The sequence below is a fragment of the Saccostrea cucullata genome, unplaced genomic scaffold (assembly GCF_032062105.1).
Source record: "Saccostrea cucullata isolate Sc308-1 unplaced genomic scaffold, CSIRO_AGI_Scuc_v1 ctg15372, whole genome shotgun sequence".
NCBI lineage: Eukaryota > Metazoa > Mollusca > Bivalvia > Ostreida > Ostreidae > Saccostrea > Saccostrea cuccullata.
Genome location: NW_026917933.1, coordinates 1 through 14,027, shown reverse-complemented (window position 1 = coordinate 14,027; position 14,027 = coordinate 1). Strand labels below are relative to the sequence as shown.

The following is a 14,027-nucleotide window of genomic DNA, read 5'->3' as shown; positions in this document are numbered from 1 at the left end:
CATCAAAAGCAATTTAATGGCTAATTGCTAGACTGGAGAATGTTTTATCCTATTTTTAGGTCCTCATATTGTACATTTGTAGTGATGTTGATTAATCGGTATGATTTATTTTATATAGGCGCTAGTTAAAATAATCTAACAGTGTCTCGGGACAAACTCTCACCACGCAGGGTTCGAAATTGGCACAATGACCGTAGCACTAGTCCAGGGACGACTTTGCAATAAATAAATAAATAAATAAATAAATAAATAACACGACAAATTTTTAGGAGAAGGTGGCTTTCAGGAAAAGATTAATTGCCATGCATCATTGATTATTGTCATTCACAAATTTGTCCAATTGTTTTTATAGTAAATGTATTGCAGGGGCGTAGCAACCTTACTTATACTATAGGAAATGTTAATTGAAACCCTGGTTGCCAATGTTAATTGAAACCCTGGTTGCCCCCCCCCCACCCACACACACACACACACACCACTTTTAGACTTTTAGTCATGTACCGAAAATGTAGTATTAGAATTGGTACTGAAAGTAGTTGACACTGAGAAAAATTTTACCTACCTAACTCCAAATCCTGGATCCGCGCCTGTATCATATTCTTGACAAGCAATAAACAATTATAAAAATTATTGTCGCATATCTGCGGTGATTTTCTTTGATCTTTCTGTGGTGATATTATCCCATATCACATGTGCGAAAATACAAATGTACTTTCCAAACATGTTTCAAAGTTTTTACACTCTATATCATACAGTTTTAAAGAACAGTTTTATGAGCTCATAAGTATATTAAATGGTTAATTTATCAAAACCTGCCTTTAAAAATTCAGAAGTCTTAAGTTAAACCAAATTATCCAGGGGAATGTCAAAGGTCAAGGTCAAGTGAATTGTAAGGCTGGTATTTTGTCTTTTGTTTCATGGCAATCAGTGCACATGGTAAATAGCATAAAATTACCCCTTAAAGGTCTTATGCAAGGAGATAGCCAATCAAAATGAACTCAGTCAAATGTAGTTCTATATATATAGAGAGAGACAATAATATTTCTTTTCTTTTTTCATTTTCAGCAACTTTATGTAGGTGTACAGTTTTAATTTTGGACTCATGCACTAGGAATATCATATCGTAGAATTGTGTCACTGAATCAAAGGGAACTCTTTTTAGGTACGCATGATCGATGTAACTTCCTCGATGGTGTGTTGGCTGTTTGCCCATGTGTATTTCGCGGTAGGTATGTTTACTCTCAATTTTCTTTCTTAAAAGCCGCATAAGGGGTATATTTTTTCTGATCTCAAATTTTTGTTTAAGCATTAACCTTTATTTTCTATTTCATGAATTATCCGCTGAGAGTCTAGTTAATTAATTTATTTAATTAAAGCTATATAGTAACATATAATGAAATTATTTCCTTGTGTGAGACCTAAAGAAAAACCAGGTTACTCATTTTTACGACAATTTCTTTGATTTCAGGAGTAGCCTCCCCTTTTAAAGATCCAAAATGGTGATTTTACAGTGCAGCATGCAGTGTGGTCAACAACGGAGAGTTTTGACACCCGTGATACCCATATTTCCACCATTCACCTCTGTAACCTTTGTTGAGTTCATCAGACAGGTAAGAAAAACAACCCGTACGAAATTTAAGTCACGTATTTTTTAAAAAATCCAGGCGTATTTTAATCTAAAAATCCTTGTGGAAATCTCTATTGAAATGAATATATAAAACCAGGCGTATAATGTAAAATACAGGCGTACACGAGGCGTAATCCTCCCGTATTTTTGGCCGAAATATGCAAATGAGTACGCCTGGAAATTCAAAATACGTCTGGAAATTTTAAAAATAGAATTACGCCTAGATTTTAAGCATACCCTTAAAAATACGCCTGCAAAATAAATACACCCGTATAAAAGAATACGCCTGTACAAAAAAATACGCCTGTACAAAAAATACGCCTGCTTTAAATAGATTTGAATTAAATATTAATTATATTACAGCAATGGGAGCTACAACTATAGCATGAATATAAATGTACAATCAACTTTAGTACAAAGATTTTTGACTACATATGCTAAAAAAGATTAGACAAATTAAGCTAAGCATACATCACTTTTATTTTCTTAATATTTTTCAGTGTGATAAAATGTGAATGAGATTCATTAGTAAAGGATTGTCATTAAAATTTAAAAAATCATAATCTTACATTTACTTTTTCAAAGCACAGTTACATGTTAGAATATATTAACCGTTTCACAGCATTTTAATATCCAAGGCTGAGTTTTATAGTAAACAGTTGAAACATTCCAATAATCACAGTGAATCACAGTTTTGAGAATCATGCCGAGTACTCCTGCCATTCTTTTTACTCCTAAATTGGCATAAAAGATGCAAATCATGAGCAATTCTGTCATTCACGTTTCACATCACATTTCCCAATCACATTTTCATAGATTGAACTATTCACAAAAAGAAGTTTGAATGCTTTATAACTGGCATTGCAAACGGTCATCTTCTTCCTGATGCAATCTTCCAATGGCTACAGTTCACTGGCATTATTGCATTTATGGAAAGCTATGCTGCTGGTCAACTCTTAATATTTTATTTTAATATTTTAATATTTTAATATATTTTAAGATCTTTTCTCCTCCTCTTATGACCATTCATCATTCAATCAATTTTCCAACTGTGATAAGGATTTAGATGTAAATCATTTTCTGGAAAAAGAATAATTTATGTAATTCAAAATACTACTGACCCAATTTTCAATCATTAACATCTGGCTCTGCAAATCAAAAGCAAATGCAGCTGTCTTTTATTTTCATAGATAAAAAGTTTCAATGTTAAGCTATGTTTTCAAAATATTTACCTCTTCTACACCATCTGTGCTTTGTTGTGGCTTTCTCTAATCTCATTGTTCTTGGCATGACCTGCCTGGTGGTTTAAAATTGGCGCAAATACTTGGATGCAGATGCTGTTATTTACAACCCCCTAGTTAGCTAAACTCTTTTATGATTTCTGGAAGTTCTACTCAGTACAATTTGTAATTTTGAAGAAAAATGCTGTTTTGTTTACAGCTAGAACATAAAAATAAAATTCCATCAATGTATAAACAAGGTGTATTCATTATATGAATTAAAAAGATACTAGGGTGGGAAATAGAACTGCTGTACACAAACCGGATATAAATTGATAAGCCGTTCTTAAGTTTACAACATCACAGATAAGCCGTTCCTAAACATGCTCAACACATCTGTAAGTAATTAGCACAATCCCTCCAGGTTAGGCTAGGGAAGTGAAAGTTGATGGTAATGTAACAGAGTATCTAAATATACCAAATATAAATCATTTTATAAGAAAAACATTTAATTGTAATAACATGTACTATCTACTTTACAGTTATAGAAATCATTTGTGTTAAGAAAAATAATATCAATTTTTAAAAAAAAAAATGGGAATGACAAAATTTTAGGTCCATGGGATAATGTTCTAAAAAAAGAAGTTCTAAAAGAAAAAATCAGTTTAATTTATGAAAAATAATTGCTTTGATATTTAATACAACAAACTAAATGCAATATTGTAATGTATACAATCATGCAATACTTTCTTTTTTTTTGTTTAAGTTATATAATATAATAAAAATGTTTCTTATGCAACTCAATACTTTAAAAAAAAGAGAATGAGTTGACTAAGTTTTTTTGGCTTAGTTGAAAAATCCACCCGAATTTTAAAAAATACGCCTTTTGAAATTTTCTAAGTTTTAATTTCCTTGTGCCAAAGAGACTAAGTAGAAAATACGCCCGGATTTAGAATTTACGCCTGGAAAAAAGGAGACGTATTTCTGGCAAAAATACGTGTACGCCTGAAAATGAACCGTATTTTTAAGAATACGTCTCTTGTACGCCAGGATTTGCAAAAAATCCAGGCATAATACGTCTCTGAATTTCGTACGGGAATATTATTACTATCGTTTTACTAACAGCGTGACAGTTTGCTTGATGGGGCGTGCTAAAATTTCAAATGCTGATTATCATTTTACTCCTCGATTGGATGTTTGATTTCAATGGAATCAATAATACTTTGCATATGAAACACAGAACCCAGCAATACCACTGACAATACTGACCAATCGCATGGAATAAACAACAATTACATGTGAACGGACGAAGCAAGTTTTACTTCCTATAATGATGATATTGATAGCTACATAGTACAACAGTAGCAGAGTAGCCTAACTAATTCCATTCTTTAAATTTTCTTATACATTTTATACGTATTCAAAAACCCATCCGGTCAAATCACAACAAATATAATATATGTTTTTTGGGACAGATAACGGGCTTTGACTGACCACGTGTTGCTCCTTACTACAAATACTGTACTGGAAAAGAACCATTCAATTTGATTGGCCAGTATTATCGGGGTATTGTTGTATTCCGAGTTTCATATGAAAATTAGTATTGATTTCATTGATCCAATCGATGAGTAAAATGATAACCAGCACACAAAATTTTAGCACGCCCCATCAAGCAAACTGTCACGCTGTTTGTAAAATGATAATAATTGAAATAATTTTATCAAGATAAATTTTACACATTGCAATTATACATCATTTACAAATCCACATTTTCCCCATTTACACATGCAGTTGAATAGATTTAGTGCTTATTAAAAAACTTCTATGACGTCACCCATTGTTATTAGTCTACATATATTTTACCGATTCAACCAGCACCAGTTGGATATTTGAAGATCCAACTGGCCATTAGTTGGATATTCAAAATATCCAAGTGCCTAACGGTTGGATATATATTAAAATACCCAACTGAGGTGCAGAAAACATAAAACAATGAACAAAAGAGATAAAACAATCTTAAAATATATTTCCAATGCATATGAAAAATAAAACAATTACTCCAAATTTGCCACACTATTATAAGTAATTTCCAGTGCACACGGAATTACCGTAATAACTTCACATTTATTACATTTATTTTCTTTCAAATGCACTTCCAATGCTCACAACAATTCCTCCGAATTTTGCACACTTTTAGGAATGTTTTTGGTCTTAAATCTTGAAAGCATCACTTTTTAACACATAAATACATTTTCACCTTGAATCTTTAACTGCATCACTTCTTATTGCTAAATATTATTTCAGGGTCCATTATCAGTAAATCCCTTCAGATTATCCGATATTCATCTCTGTTTCATTCTTTTCCGGCATATTTCCCAAAAGAACTTAAATAATTGACAGCCCATCTATTTTTTGACACCATTTTGATTGCAGATCTTGATATGGAATTTTTTATAACAGGTTCAGCATAACACCGCCAATCTTTTTATCTGTTTAAGCACTATTACAAGTATTGTCCGAATGGAACTCCATAAGAATTCAACGCTTTTCCTCAAGAAACCATCATCTTGTGATATGTAATGACAAATTCCCAACCTTTTATAAAATGTCTGTAGTTTTCTTCAGCTTTCAGGTCAAAAGTATTCAAAACACTATCTGAACCTATCTAATTTACATTGGATTTAAAAATATTCTTTTGTCTGATCTAATGACTGTTCAGTACAATGAAAAGGGTTAAAATGAAATCAGCACCATGTAGTTTCATACTCACTATTCCATGAATAAAAGGGGTGTTCGATTAGGCTATTGTTTTGTGTCACGGTTGGATATTTGAATGGGCTACATCCTATTGTATTACAGCAAGTTGGATATTTGAAAGGGGAAATGTTTCTTTGGGGCCAAAGGTAGGGAATTTTTTTAAGTAAGATAAATAACTCGATAGTGTTTAATAGTTTAGAGAAAACATCCCCTCCTCGGGCCTTCGGCCCTCGGAGAGAATGTTTTCTCTAAACTGTTCAACACCATCTCGTTATTCATCCCTTACATAATACATAGCAACAATTATTACATGTAAGACAATTCACAAAATACATGAATGCATTAAACTGTGAAATACAGATTTCGTACATTTAATTAAAATGCACAGCATCAATACCCCCCCCCCCTTCACAATCTTGCAACTTTCTTTTTAATGCAAATTCACTAGGCAACACTAAAGATTTCCACTTATTGCTTTTCAGTCCAAGACAGGAAGTTGAGGAATAAAGTTGACAGGACATCCTGAACTGTCCTCGGTACTAGCTTATGAGGGAACCAGCCGCAGTGGACAAAGCACGTTACATCATAGGATAATAGGTAAGTCTCCGGAGTATTGTTTGTAGCAATTCTCTCAGTACTTGGTCCTGCATCGAAGCTTCAGGACTATTGATATTTATCTCTGCATGGATTCTCTTATGGCTTTGGTTCTTCCCAGAAACATGTTACTGGTGGTGGTCCCTATATTCTTCTGGCTTTTGTGGTGAGGAATGTTTCATTTTTAGCTCTTTTCTGATCACATTTTGTCCGGCGTCCGTCTATCTAGCTGTCTGTCCGTCTGTCTGTCCATCTGTCTGTCTGTAAACTTTTCATATTTTCGACTTCTTCTCAAGAACCCATGGACCAATTTCAACAAAACTTGCCACAAAGCATCCTTGGGTAAAGGGGATTCAAGTTTGTTCAAATGAAGGGCCATGCCCTCATTCAAGGGGAGATAATTGGGAATTAATGAAAATTTGATGGTATATTTTAAAAATCTTGTTCTCAAGAACCACTGTTCCAGGAAAGATGAAACTCATGTGGAATCATCCTCAGGTAGTGTAGATTGAAGTTTGTTCAAATCATGACCCCTGGGGGTAGAGTGGGGCCACAATGTCTGACCAAAGTTTAACATAGAATAATATATAGGAAAATTCTTTAAAAATCTTCTTCTCAAGAATGACAATGCCATAATTGATCCTATTTATATGGAAGCATCCTCAGGTAGTGTAGATTCAAGTTTGTTCAAATCATGATCCCCGGGGTAGGGCCCCCACAATGGAAGATCAAAGTTTTACATAGAAATATATTGGAAAAATCTTTAAAAATAACTTTCTCAAGAAAAGCAAAGCCATGATTGATCATGGGACTACTTTTGGATTTAAACTTTTCAATAATAAACCCATTTTTACTTTTTCCTAGCCACAGTGCTCAGGTGAGCGATGTGGCCCATGGGCCTCTTTTTTTTTTTTAAATTATCAATCATTAAAAATAAATAAATCAGTCGTAAAAAAAATTTGCTTCATATTTGAAGTGCTTTAAACCGACCCTTTGATGAAAGTGACCAGTGTTTTTTGCACCAAGAGTTAGCAAAGCTTGAAAGGTTTATTGGTAAAATATAAGAAGGAAGTTATGATTTTGGTGTTACTATTGTTGTTATTTAAGTTTGATTTGATTTTTACATTAAGAGTATTATGAAACTGTTATTTTGTTACTGACCGTTGGTTAATTTTCATTGTGAACAAATGTACAAAGATGAGGAGCATAATATAGTTGGCTATGTATATTGCCCAATTTTTTAACATACTATGTAATAAATATTAATAACAACCTTTGAATAATTGGAAAGACAATATTATAAATATGATAGCATATTTGTACATGAGCATACATTTTTGAAAGGAAAAAAAAATCATTCAGTTGCATTTAAAAAAATAAATTGTTTCATATTCTTGCGAATTATCAGATCATTCTTCTATTATTCTAATACTCTGTCATTATGAAACCTTTTTAATAATTTAGTAAATATTAATTGTACATTTGCACCAATTTTTCCATGGCACTTTTACACTAAGAATGCCATGTGCAAAATTATGTACAAGAACAATTCTGAATATATGCAAGTGAGTTGTAAATTTGATATGTAATGCATACATTACAAAAACACATTACAGTGTTCACTAAAATGAAATATATGGACTCTTATATTAATTGCTTGGTATATGTGATATGGATATTATGGATATTATTTTTGAGAATGACACAAGTAATGAAATTTTTCAGCATTGAAATGGATTCTTGAACCAGAGCCATGTGAACCTGGTCCACCTGTACCTCTCATTGAAGACCTGTTAACATCACCAGAGTATGTTCATTCTGATACCCCTATGGTATGGTTACGACATGCATTATCCCTGTCAGATGAAGCCATTAAAAGAGCTGCATTGGCAACAATTGGGCAACGAAACAACCCAATGTGGCCGATTGTAAGGAAATACAGAATAACAGCTTCCAACTTTGGTGCAGTTCTCAGTTCTAAGCAAAGGCGGTGATTAAATTTTTGCGAAATAGACTTTTTGAATTACAGTCAAACTTTGTTATCTCAAACCCATTATCTCAAATTCCATGGATATGTCAAAGTAATTTTGAAGTCCAAACTATTTATAAAAGACTGGGACATTTTATTCTCAATAACTCTTTATGTATTATTCTTGAATCCACGGATATTTCCAACATTTTTCTTGGTCTCATTGAGTTTGAGATAATGAGGTTTGACTGTAATGACTAGATATTTGTACATATAGATGCAGGAAATATAAGATTAACTAGATACGTTCTCGTTGCGAGCAACGAGAGGTCTTCCGTCCGATTCAGGAAAAAAAATTCGTAAAATCGAGCTGAAAAGTGATTCAGAATTTTGGTCACAAGGAGGATAGAAGCCAGGTCGCCAACGTGAATGCGCTTTTTTTCTCTTTTATCCCCAACAGGCAAAGCATTAAGCTATTGGGAGCACTGCTATAAATACACTTGTGTATAATTTTGCAACAGTACACCTGTCTAAGAATTATAAAAGGTGGGCCACTATTCATAATCTCGCGCCAAACGCCACAAGTAAATATTCGTGCCTTTTCTTTGGACTGATCTATCAAACAGGTGTGATAGCTTAATTAGAAATTAAATTATATAAAACAACTTCTTATCGCGCCTTTACTTTATTTCGACATTAAGAAAGTATATTCAACACATAATACACAATACATATCGTATCTAGCCCAGTTACACTAAAGCAGTGAGACGGAAATTAAGTTTTAAGATTGACACTGAATTGCAACGTACTACTACGTGAAAGTCCAACCTGCCTGGTGTCTTACTGCTTACCAAGTTGCCTATATAACTCTAGCCAAGTAGCTACAATATACTTACACAGTATTTTACTTTGTAAGAGCTTCTCTGTCCTAATGACAAACCTAACGTCACACATCTATAATTTAACTAGTCACTGACTACGGCAATTTTGCACAAATCGATTTGATCGATACACTAATTTATTTCTGTACCAAAGTGAAGACACAAGACATTTGGCTGTACTGCCCTCTTGTACCTCAACTTAATCAATGATCATAAGTTATCAGATATCATATTGATAAAATACTACAGACTGCCTTTTTTTTGGCAGCACTATTATTATTTTCTAACAGAACATCATTTATCAATAAAACTTGTATAATTCTTTTGTCAATTGACCAATTAATTACAATATTTACATTGATTATCTATTATAATATAAACAAGTAACGGGAGGTAACTCCTCCAACCATTTCACTACTACGTTGGAGTCGAAGTAGTTTTTTACATTTCATGTATTCTTATGTCAGAATCGTTTAATCAAACGCTCAGCTGCCTCCATAAACCCCTACTCGCGAAATGGTGGAGTTGACAGAGAGAGCCGCCATCTTGGTCCCGCTTCAGATTTTCAAATGTTAATATCTAGAGTTCAGACAAACCAATATCCAAACAACTTACATAGTAAGCATCAATCAAAGGGTCTCTATTATCATTCCAAAAATTAATAAAAAATATTGAAAAACTAAAAAGTTAGAAAATGCAATTTTTTTAATTCGCTTCTCCTAACGACAGGAAGTACCGACGACGAACGAAGAGTCGCGTCCTGGATGGTATATATCACGATCTTTAATCCTTGAAAGTTTCATGTTGATATCTTTTACCGTTTTCGAGTTTAATCGTGGACAAAATGTCATTTTAATTTCAGAAAATTGCCCGTAACTTGGCACCGGAAGTGAGTTTCCAAATTTTCTCTCAGATATTATAAATTCGTGTTACGACACATCTTTTCTGAAAAATTCATGTAATTTCATCCGGTAGTTTTCGAGAAATCGCGTGCACAAAATTAGAAAGTCAGAAAAATAAGAATAATAATAATAACTAGATACGATCTCGTTGCGAGCAACGAGTGGGTCTTCCGTCCAATTCTTGATGAGATGAGATAAGATTTTGATTCCGATTTTCATTCTAAAATAATGATTTACCACAATCTGTAAAAAGACATTGAACATTAAAGACTTAAAAAATCAACTTTTGGCCCCCTAACGGCCCCTGATTTTTGGAATCGGCCCTTTTTTATTCATATCATCTTAAAGCTCTTAAGATTTTGACATTTTTTGCTCAACAACTATTCAGAAATTCTTTTTCGTTTTTGAGCTATTAGCAAAAGAAATATTAAGGGCCCAACCCTTCAACTCTCTAATGGGGACGTTTAGCAGAAAATGAAAGGTTGCATATTGTTCAGAACATTATTTTAAACATCTTTTGTTCAATTTTGCTTATCAAAATATTTCTCACTTTCGAGATATAAAGCGTCAAAGTTTTAACATTCTGGCCCCTTATGGCCCCTAATTATGTACCATACGACATAAAAATCATAATATTTAGTTGAATATTGTTAAGATAAACATCTTTGCTTCAGTAATGTATTACAAAATATTAACTCGTAAAGAGTTATCCATTGAGGATTTCGGCCCTTCTTGGCCCCTAATTTGAGCGCCCAGCCCCTTTTTCTTGATTTCATTTTAAAGCTCCTACGATTTTGAACACTTTTTGTTCAACAAGTATTCAGAGATTCTTTTTCGTTTTTGAGCTATTAGCAAAAGAAATATTTAGGGGCCAACCCTTCGACTCCTTAATGGGGACGTTTAGCAAAAAATGAAAGGCTGCATATTGTTAAGAACATTATTTTGAACATCTTTTGTTCAATATTGCTTATCAAAATATTTCTTCCTTTCGAGATGTAAAGCATCAAAGATTTAGCATTCTGGCCCCTTGTGGCCCCTAATTATGTACCATACGACATAAAAACCATAATATACAGTTGTAGATGGTTAAGATAAACATCTTTGCTTCAGTAATGTATTACAAAATATTAACTGATAAAGAGTTATCGATTGAAGACTTTTGGCCCCTCTTGGCCCCTAGTTCGAGTGCCCAGCCCCTATTTTAAAATCTCATCTTAAAGATCTTAAGATTTTGAACATTTTGTGTTCAACAACTGTTCAGAAATTCTTTTTCGTTTTTGAGCTATGAGCAAAAGAAATATTTAGGGGCCAACCCTTCGACTCCTTCATCGGGACGTTTAGCAAAAAATGAAAGGTTGCATACTGTTTAGAACATTATTTTGAACAACTTTTGTTCAATATTGCTTATCAAAATATTTCTCCCTTTCGAGATATAAAGCGTCAAAGATTTAGCATTCTGGCCCCTTGTGGCCCCTAATTATGTACCATACGACATAAAAATCATAATATATGGTTTTAGATGGTTAAGATAAACATCTTTGCTTAATTAATGTATTATAAAATATTAACTGATAAAGAGTTATCGATTGAAGACTTTTGGCCCCTCTTGGCCCCTAATTCGAGTGCCCAGCCCCTTTTTGGGATCTCATCTTAAAGATCTTAAGATTTTGAACATTTTGTGTTCAACAACTCTTCAGAAATTCTTATTCGTTTTTGAGCTATAAGCAAAAGATATAATTAGGGGCCAACCCTTCAACTCCTTAATGGGGACGTTTAGCAAAAAATGAAAGGTTGCATATTGTTTAGAACATTATTTTGAACATCTTTTGTTCAATATTGCTTATCAAAATATTTCTTCCTTTCGAGATATAAAGCATCAAAGATTTTGCATTCTGGCCCCTTGTGGCCCCTAATTATGTACCATACGACATAAAAACCATAATATACAGTTGTAGATGGTTAAGATAAACATCTTTGCTTCAGTAATGTATTACAAAATATTAACTGATAAAGAGTTATCGATTGAAGACTTTTGGCCCCTCTTGGTCCCTAATTCGAGTGCCCATTCCCTTTCTCGGGATTTCATCAAAAAGGTCTTAAGATTTTGAACATTTTGTGTTCAATAGCTATTCAGAAATTCTTTTTCGTTTTTCAGCTATAAGCAAAGGAAATATTTAGGGACCAACCCTTCAACTCCCTAACGGGGACGTTTAGCGAAAAATGAAAGGTTGCATATTGTTCCGAACATCATTTTGAACATCTTTTGTTTAATATTACTTCTCAAAATATTTCTCACTTCCGAGATATAAAGCGTCAAAGATTTAGCATTTTGGCCCCTTTTGGCCCCTAATTATGTAATATATGACATTAAAATCAAAAGATACAGTGGTAGATTGTGGAGATAAACATTTTTGCTTCAGTTATATATAACAAAATATCGACTGTTAAAGAGTTATCGAAAAAAGACTTTTAGCCCCTCTCGGCCCCTAATGTGATGAGTCAGCACTTTTTTCTTGATATCATATTAATGATCTTGTCATTCTGCACAAATATTGCTCAGTATGTTTTAACAAAATAATTATACTTTAAAAGATATGATACAAAATGTCTCGAAAATCCACTCTTGATTCGTGTCCTATATTTTGACCCCTACCGAGCTTCCATACTAGGCACTTCCGGAAAATTTGAGAACCATTGTGCACATTGGCAACATGTCCTCTATCTTTGGTAAAAATTCCAGTGTTCTAGCTTAAGCCGTTCCTGAGTTCTGGTGCAGACAAAGAGGTCCTCTAAATTTCGATTAAAGGGCAATAACTTCCGACCGGAAGTGAATTTCGAAAAAATAAAAAAAATGGATCAGGTTTAGTTGACGACACACCTTTCCTGAAAATTTCAAGTTGATCGATCGAGCCATCTCCGAGAAATCTTCTGCACAAAAATTGTAAGAAAAAAAGGAATAATAATAATAAAAGTGAAAAAGAAACAATAGAATAATAGAAGGGTCTTCCGTTGGAGACGGAAGACCCTAATAATAATAATAATAATAATAAGAAACAATAGAATCACTGTAAGGTCTTCCGTGAAGACGGAAGACCTTATAACCAAAAATCATATTTTCTTCTTCAGATTGACATTGTCACTGAAGAAACGGCTTATGTCGGCTTACAATCTGGAGTCCATCAAGGCTGTTGCATGGGGTATCACTCATGAAGATGATGCTTTGAGAAAGTATGAAAAGGACTTTGATGCAGCTGTAGAGCAGTCAGGTATACAGCACAAAATAATATTCCTTCAACCACTGACATGTTAACATTCACTGTGTCAAAACAAATAACAGGACTTATCCTGGTGACAAACAGAAATCAATTACTGAAGTCTAATTGTAAAAAAAAATATTCAATTACCAACATATTCCAGAAAATTTGCTGGAAATCTATTTGAAGTGGAAGGATTATAAAAGCTCTACTTAGACTTTGTTTGCATTACAAAATAATTGTATTATGGTTTGTTTGCATTCAGTAGTACATGTATTATAATTTTTTCTGAAAGGGATATGGTTGCATGAATCCGGAGTGTTGGGAGCTTCACCTGATGGCTTAGTTGTTTGACCACCAACATGCAGTGTATTTTATCAAACTCCAGAAGCCAAAGACGCCATTTCTGATACTGTAGAGGTGAAGTGTCCATACACAGCATCGTCTTCAACAGTAGCAGATGCAGCACAAAATTTGAAGGATTTTTTCATAGGTAAATAACAAATTATAAGTTGGATTAAAAATCTGTATTGTCCAGTACTTTGAAATTAAAAATCTTGGTGAGTAAATGATTTCAATACATGTATTAATTTACAAGTGCAACTGTTCAATATGGTATTAAGATATGGAAAAAGGAGGGGATATGAATTGGTATAACACAACTTAAGTGTTTTTTGATTTTTTTAGGTCTTAAACAAGATACCCTGTGCCTGAAAACCAGTCACCCATACTATCATCAAATTCAAGGCCAGCTACACATATGTAACAAAACATGCTGCGACTTAATTGTGTGGACAAGAGTAGACTGCATTGTGATTAGAAT

The 14,027-nt window shown here is 33.4% G+C and overlaps 1 protein-coding gene across 1 annotated transcript; it reads left to right on the top strand.

Annotated features, from left to right (window-relative positions):
* Positions 1 to 6,245: 6,245 nt before the first annotated feature.
* On the top strand, positions 6,246 to 14,021 carry LOC134263803 (uncharacterized). The gene is made up of 5 exons (XM_062746210.1): positions 6,246 to 6,364; positions 7,924 to 8,188; positions 13,077 to 13,216; positions 13,500 to 13,697; positions 13,892 to 14,021. Exons 2-4 carry the CDS (start codon positions 8,028 to 8,030, stop codon positions 13,556 to 13,558), a joined length of 360 nt encoding a protein of 119 aa, XP_062602194.1. The 5' UTR covers positions 6,246 to 6,364; positions 7,924 to 8,027; the 3' UTR covers positions 13,559 to 13,697; positions 13,892 to 14,021.
* Positions 14,022 to 14,027: the final 6 nt, after the last annotated feature.